The 7,353-nt window shown below is 52.4% G+C and overlaps 1 protein-coding gene across 3 annotated transcripts; it reads right to left on the bottom strand.

Annotated features, from left to right (window-relative positions):
• Positions 1–2,313: 2,313 nt before the first annotated feature.
• On the bottom strand, positions 2,314–6,424 carry Dnajb1 (DnaJ heat shock protein family (Hsp40) member B1). 3 transcript variants are annotated; one of them, XM_026777926.1, is made up of 4 exons: positions 6,090–6,424; positions 3,755–4,335; positions 3,509–3,562; positions 3,190–3,456 (listed from the first exon to the last, which is right to left on the bottom strand). In XM_026777926.1, the coding sequence occupies exons 1-4, from the start codon at positions 6,298–6,300 to the stop codon at positions 3,190–3,192; spliced, it is 1,113 nt and encodes a 370-aa protein (XP_026633727.1). In that variant the 5' UTR covers positions 6,301–6,424. The 3 variants fall into 3 exon arrangements, with proteins under 3 accessions (XP_005370969.1, XP_013210539.1, XP_026633727.1); XM_005370912.3 differs by having other exon boundaries at positions 2,314–3,562; positions 6,090–6,410; XM_013355085.2 differs by lacking the exon at positions 6,090–6,424 and adding an exon at positions 5,832–5,908 and having other exon boundaries at positions 2,314–3,562.
• Positions 6,425–7,353: the final 929 nt, after the last annotated feature.

Below are 7,353 nucleotides of genomic sequence, written 5' to 3'. Positions count from 1 at the left end.
ACTCACTATGTAGGCTGTTGGCCTCAAACCCAGAGCTCCTCCTGGCTCTGCCGGGTACTGGGATCAAAGGTGTGTGCTACTATGCCCAGGCCCTTTTACTTTTAAAGATTTTAAATAATGAGCATGTTGTCTGTGTGGGTTTGCATGCGAGCACAGGTGCCCCCGAGGTTGGAGAGAGCCTTGGATCCCCTGCAAGGCACCTGACCTGGGTGCCGGAGACCAAACTTGGGTTTTCTACAGATTTATGACTCTTGACCACTGAGACACCTTTCCAGCCTGACTTGACTTTTTTTTTTTTTTTTCTTGAGAAAGTATCTCCACACCCAGTCCTTTTTTTTACTTTTTTGAGACAGGGTCTAGGTTTCCTAGGATGGTTTTGAGCAGTAGTTTACTGGTTAGGTGTAAGACATCATGCTTAGGAAGAAGTCCTACTATTATACCCATTTCACAGCCAAAACACTGGTATAATGAGGCTAGTTTCCTTGTCCAACATCACTTAGATCTGGAAGCAAGAATTCAGCAACAGCCGTCCATTAACTGGATCTTTACAACCCCCCTCCCCAGTTAGAGCTAACGGGTATTCGGAGTGAAGCTGCTCTACTGCCTCGCTGTGCCACACGAAAGGGGAAAGCAAATGCCCTGAGCTAGAAGCATTCTGTGCAGCACCTCAGGCCTGAGAATACAACATTGGGGGTGGATGAGCTTCACTGCCAGAGCCCTTTCCAGTTCCAGTGTGCTAATGGCAGCCAAGAAGTGAAACCGAAAACTTAGAAATTGCACTTACATAAACATAGGCACAGTCTCATGAGTTTTTTACTTATTTCCGTGTAAGAGCGCTTTGCCTGCATGTGTTATGTGTATCTTGTGCATGTTCAATGCCTGAAGCCAGAAGAGGGTGTCATACCCTGCAACTGCAGTTCCAAGTGGAGGCAACTACCCAGCGGCCTACACAAGAGCAAGTCTGTTAACTACTGAGCCCTCACAGGCATGCTCTGGAGGCACAAAAAACGGGTTTCTATTTCTTTGGTGTCCTGCGGTAAGAGGAAGGGAACCCCAGGTTCAGGGTCATGTCAAGGGGTCTGGGGTACAAGGCTGTAACTTAGGACCTCACTCACATACACCAGTACTCTGTGCGGCTGACCCATGTGTCCTGGCTCCCTAAAGAATCTCCCACTCCCCAGGTTGTGGGCCACGCTCTTTCTGAGTTTGTAAAACGGTCTGTCTGTGGACATTGTTTTGTGGGCATAACACTTCCCTACCAAGTTCACAGGGACTTGCTGCAGCTGACCACACGAAGGTCTCCGGGTGTCATTCTTGGTGGACGGTCTGCAGCCATGGGCCTGTAATAGCCGAGCACCTGGTGAGAACCAGGCAATTGGTACTCACAATAAAGATATTCTGGGATTCTCTCTGGTTGTTCTGAGTTGGGCTAAGCTGTCTTGGTGGTGAGGAAAAGCCACTCCTATGTGAATTTGCATAGGCTGGACCAATACTCTAATGGCCTAGCCACACACCCAACTCTTTGTAACCCAGGCTGGCTCAGCAGTCCTCTCAAGAGCTGTTACAGATTGTGTGCCACTACACCTGGCTCTTTTTTTTTTTTTTTTGGTTCCTGTCCTGGAACTAGCTCTTGTAGACCAGGCTGGCCTTGAACTCACAGAGATCCACCTGCCTCTGTCTCTCTGAGTGCTGGGATTAAAGGTGTGCGCCACCACCGCCCGGCTACACCTGGCTCTTGGATGGACTTTTTATGCAATGTCAATTTTTTTGAGTCTTACTTCTGAGCAGTTTGCAGCCTGGTCTACGGCTGTATTCAGCTTAGAGAATAAAAGCCTGGATTCCATTACCAGCACCACCAGAACACAGACCCAGGACATCCCTTAAACCTAGGTCCTATTCGCCTTATAATAAACAGCTCTCTAAAGCAATCTAAGTTCCTAGCATATCCACAGAGCATTAGGGTAGGGAGTGTTTCTCACTTTTCCCCAGGGCAGAACAGACCTGGGCCAGCTCTAAGCAGCTAGCCTAGCCTCCTAGCTCTGGTCTAGCCAGGTCTACCTAGTTGGCAGTGGGGATTCGGGCAGACGGTATTTTAATCCTTAGCCCTGGTGGTTGATTACTAGGTCCCCAGATGTGGCCAGGAGCCTTGCAAGGCAGAAAGGGTGTTCGGGGCAGGCCTGTCCTAGCCCCGCCTTCACCACAGTGATGCTGGGGTTCAGAATGGGGAAGCCTATGTGTCCCAGGAAGGGAAACTCTCACCATGCCGCCCTCCCCCCAGCAAAGCCCTCAAACAGAGTCGAAGGACTGCTCCCCTGAGGTTTAGCATCAGTCTTTAATGCTGTCACGCTGCATAATGACAAGTCACACACTTTGGTCTTGTGTTCATAGTGGCAACTTACAATGAGTCAAATGTCAGAGCACCGGGCTAGCTTCAAAGAACAGACATCTTCACTCCCAGGTCTGCTTCCATCACAGCCCTGGACAGCAGTAGTTGACAGGGACTGCGTTCATCTGAGTGCACACCAGCTTCGAATGGAATTATAAAAACATATTTACAGACGTTCCAGTGCTCCTTTCATCAGAAGCAAAGACCCTTTTATATAAAGGGATTATATTTCGGGCTGTGCAAAATTCAAAAGGAATGTATCCTTTTGAGAGTTCAGAGTCCATTACACACACAAAAAAAAATCACCTGGGTCTCTGAAGTCCCAGGTATGGCCAAGGACTACCTTTGGGCCTACAAACACCGTGACATAAGCCAACCAGCTGACTTCAACAGAGCCAGAAGTCCAGGAATTTCCTGGTCGTTCAAGTCTCAAACCTGGAGGAGGTGGCAGTGAGACTTGCCCACCTGAGGCTGGCCCTGTGGCCCTGTCACCAGGTATTGCTTGTGATGCTGGCCTGGCAGTCCTACTGAATTGCTCTCAATTTGAGATGGCCAAGACAAGACAGGATTCTTTTGGGGAGAAACAAGGCTTGGGACAAATACATAAGAAAACAAGAACCTCTCACACAGTGGAGACTGACTAGTGCACAGGGTCTGGCACCCGAGATGGCAGCCAGAAACTAAAGGACAGCAGAGGGGTGAGTCTAGTTGCAGGCCTGCCTCATACCCTCGAGCAGGAGCTGGGGTGCAGAGGGTGGCTCCATTCCAGGAGGGCTGCTATCGCTCAAAAAAATCACTGTAGTCTAGTGCGCGACTTTGAAAGATTGTAATATATTCTGTGGAAAACATTCGGCAGAGCAGAAGCCCTCCCTGGGCCCTCCCACAGTATGTAACCAGTGAACGGTCTGGAAAAGTCCCTGCTCAGTCCTCGGGGAATGCAGGCGGCTAGATGGGAAGAACCTGCTCCAGGAGGGTTCTGGATGCCTGGGGAATCCTTTCGGGAAAGATGACTTCAAACTCGATAACAAGGTCCCCACGTTTTTCAGGTGTTTTGGGGAGAGGCAGGCCTTCTCCAGGAACTTTCCGCCGCATTCCAGGCCTGATGACGTCTTTGAATACAACAGGGATGGTCCTGCCGTCCAGAGTGGGAACGTTCACAGTGCAACCACAGAGAGCCTAGGGATGCAAAAGGACCGTGTCAAATGGGAGCTGGCTTAGGAAGCTTGACTCCTCCAGGCCACCAGACCCATGCAACTGAGCCCCCACTCCACATCTACCCATGCTGTTGGCACAGAAGAGCCTCAGCCAGCCTCCCCACTGCTCCCCCCAGTAGTCATCTCTCACGATTCCTCCCACCTGGTACCTTACCTCCCGAAGGCTAATCCTGGCTGGATAGATGACATCGGAACCATCTCTCTTGAAGATATTGTGTGGCTTGTCCTTTAAAACAAAGACGATGTCAGCTGGAATGTTGTTGGAGGTCTGGTCCCCTTCCTTGGGAAATGTGATTTTGGTCCCTTCTTTCCAGCCCCTCTTCACTTCGATGGTCAGGATCTTATCTTCATTTCGAATGCTCTTTCCATCAGGGTTCAGTCGCTTGTGGGAGATTTTCATTTTCTTGGTACAGCCGCTGTAGATCTCTTCAAGGGAGACCCGGAGGTCGTGGGTGACTGGGGGATCTTGCTTCTTTCGGGAGGGCTCTTGGGCAGGGCGGGTGCGTCCAAAGTTCACATTGGTGAAGCCACCCATACCCATGGGAAAGGCAGAGAACGGATCATCGATGTCCATGCCTTCCTCCCCGTTGCGCTGCCCGAAAAAGGTATCAAAGGGGTTTCTACCACCGAAGAACTCAGCAAACATGGCATGAGGGTCTCCATGGAATGTGTAGCTGAAAGAAGTACCATTAGCACCACCGCTGTTACCAACACCGGGGCCACCACCCTTTAGGCCTGGAAAACAAAATCACAAGTCAGAGTTACTGTAGAAGAGTCAAGGCCTTTGGTTTCCATTTTCAGCACTGCAATAAATCAACATATTTACAAAAAATAAAACCCTTAAAAATAGTCTGGCAGTGGTGGCACATGCCTTTAACGCCAGCACTTGGGAGGCAGAGGCAGGTTGGTCTCTCAATGCCAGCTTGGGCTACAGAGCAAGTTCCATAGCTCCTGGGAAACCCTGTCTCGAAAAGCAAACAAACAAACAAAACCCTCAACAAAACAAACTCTTAAAATAAAAAGTTTGGCATGGTGCCGAATGCCTGAACCCCACCCAGAACTCTGAAGACTTGCAGACCAGCCAGGGCTCCAACATGAGAAGCTGGAGATGGCTCAGAAATTAAGAGCACTTGCTCCCCTTGCAGAGGAACCATGTTCGGTTACCAACTCCCACAAGGCAGCAGACAACCGAATAACTCCAGTTCCAGGGGATTCAACACCCTCTTCTCTTTTTTTTTTTTTTTGGTTTTTTCGAGACAGGGTTTCTCTGTGGCTTTGGAGCCTGTCCTGGAACTAGCTCTTTGTAGACCAGGCTGGTCTCGAACTCACAGAGATCCGCCTGCCTCTGCCTCCCGAGTGCTGGGATTAAAGGCGTGCGCCACCACCGCCCGGCCACCCTCTTCTCTTGAAGCATGTGCAAACATATATGCAAACACTCATGTACACAGAAGTAAAAATAAATTAAAAATAAATAAAAGCCTGAACAGTGAGATCTTGTGAATGTCATGCTACAGCACTTGCTGAGTAGTCCAGGTTAGCCTTAGGCAATCCTTCTGACTCAGCCGTCCCAGAGCTTGGAATGTCACTGTTCTTTTGGAAACAGTAGTTCATTCTGTGGCTCAGATCTGCGGCAAATTCACAAAATGCTTCAGTCTCCAAAGTAGGGGTGTGAGCTCCCACACCAGGCTCAACAAGTTTTGCTTTTAGTATTAAAAAAAAAAAAAGCCCCGGTAACCGTAGTGGAAGGGGAAATATATATATATATATATTTGTTTTTCGAGACAGGGTTTCTCTGTGGCTTTGGAGCCTGTCCTGGAACTAGCTCTGTAGACCAGGCTGGTCTCGAACTCCCAGAGATCCGCCTACCTCTGCCTCCCGAGTGCTGGGATTAAAGGCGTGCGCCACCACCGCCCGGCTGGAAATATATATTTTAAAGCTTGTTCCAGCTACGTAAAAACCAATGTCAAGTCTTTAACTGCTAATGGCAGTAGGAGCAGGAAACACATCACTCCCTTTTTCTCCGTGACAATTAGGCAGTAAGGCCTCCAGTTGTCGGTGCCACCACGTCTACCCTACCTGACTGCCCCATCCTCCCAGTCACGCTGTAACACCTACAGACAAGTTCCTAAGCACTGCAACCGGAAAAGGCTCAACTCTGGGTTAAGCACTGAGCTTGCGGGCTAGCGGGACGAGGGAAACAAAACACTCGGGCAATTTTCAGATTCTCATACCCTGGCGATCGCCGCCCTTCGTCTGCAGTGTTCTGGCCCTGTGCAGGCGGCCTGGCCGGGAGGGGCTGCGGCAGACGTGCTAGAAGCTTCTGTGCGAGCGGCGCGCCCAAAGCTCCTCCTCCCGGCTGAGGCCGCCGACAAGAGGGCGGAGACAGTACGGCCGCCGGATCCCCGGGCCGAGGCCTCAGCGAGGACCCGGGTCCCTCGGTTTCCCCGCCTGTCAAATGGCGGGTCACCCCCGGACGAGTGCACGCGTACCTTCCTCTCCGTAGCGGTCGAAAATCTCGCGCTTGCGCGGGTCGCTGAGCACGTCGTAGGCCTCGGCGATCTCCTTGAACTTCTCCTCAGCGCCGGGCTCCTTGTTCTTGTCGGGGTGGTAGCGCAGCGCCTGGCGGCGGTAGGCTCGCTTGATCTCGTCGTCGGACGCGCCGCGGGCCAAGCCCAGCGTCTGGTAATAGTCCTTGCCCATGGCCACCGCCGCCCAGCTATCGCCGCCTCCGGCTCCCCAGCTGCCCCGTCCCGGACTCTATATACCCGTCCGGCGGAAGCTTCCAGATCCCGCCAGCCCTCCAGAACCTTCCGCCCCTCCCGGCGCGCTGCGCCACTCCAGCCAATTGCTGCTGCCCGCTCCGTGACGTTGCACATCCGGGGTGGGACCCGGCTGCCAACGGCCTTCCGCGCGGGGCCACGCCCCTCCCCTCTCTACCCTGGTTAACGCCTCCCCGGGGCGCTCGCTCCCGCCCGTTCCTGAGGTCCCGCCTCCGCGGTGGAGACAGCCAATCGCGGCCCGCTCTCACTGCGCACAGGTGACGACACGAGGGAAGGGGCGGGGCTACGGAGGCCGGTCGCTCCGGGCAGCCGCACCCTCGCTCTAGGTGCGGAGCAGTGCTGTCCTGCCCGGTGACTTGTAGCTGCCTGACCCAAACCTCCAAGCACGCACCCCGCCCTCTTCTGCCGCTGGCTCCTTCCAGGCCGTTACTGTAAAGCGAGGTGAGGCTGGTCTGGCGAGGGATCGCACCAGTTCGGCTGCCACTCAGGCTTTTCTTCCTGCTGATTCCTCTTGGCATTATCTGGGTTCTTGGCGTCCGTGGTAAATGTCACTTCCTTTGCTGTGAGTTTACCACCAGGCAGAGGTTGGATCTTGCTGTGTGTGTTTGCATCTCTTTCAAGATCCAGGTGTTTGACGTGGGTGCTTTTTCGCTGTGGGGGAACAGAGTACCTCTGTTACTTGAATCTGTAGGTTTCCTAAGCCTGGGATGATGGAAGTCAAGGATACAGCCAAGTGCTGAAGGGGAAGGAGCTTCTGAAACTGCCAGGTCTAGAGAAGCTGGAGTAGTCGGTGGTAGTTCCTGCAGGCAGAGGAGCTTGGAAGTCAGAGCGTGAAAGCATGACTTTTTTTTGTTGTTCTTGTTTTTCGAGACAGGGATTCTCTGTAGCTTTGGTGCCTGTCCTGGAACTAGCTCTTGTAGAACAGGCTGGCCTCGAACTCCCAGAGATCCGCCTGCCTCTGCCTCCCTAGTGC

This window comes from Microtus ochrogaster, unplaced genomic scaffold, assembly GCF_000317375.1.
Source record: "Microtus ochrogaster isolate Prairie Vole_2 unplaced genomic scaffold, MicOch1.0 UNK90, whole genome shotgun sequence".
Classification (NCBI taxonomy): domain Eukaryota; kingdom Metazoa; phylum Chordata; class Mammalia; order Rodentia; family Cricetidae; genus Microtus; species Microtus ochrogaster.
This window is presented reverse-complemented; position numbering and strand designations above follow the sequence as displayed.

What these genes read in the sequence shown, in the direction of transcription:
- Dnajb1 (XM_026777926.1), bottom strand. Translation starts at nt 6,300, where the DNA reads ATGGGCAAGGACTATTACCAGACGCTGGGCTTGGCCCGCGGCGCGTCC. An exon ending in CGACCGCTACGGAGAGGAAG is followed by an intron (nt 4,336 to 6,089) that starts GTACGCGTGCAC and finishes TTTGTTTTCCAG; the next exon opens with GCCTAAAGGGTGGTGGCCCC. An exon ending in CCAGGATTAGCCTTCGGGAG is followed by an intron (nt 3,563 to 3,754) that starts GTAAGGTACCAG and finishes TTGCATCCCTAG; the next exon opens with GCTCTCTGTGGTTGCACTGT.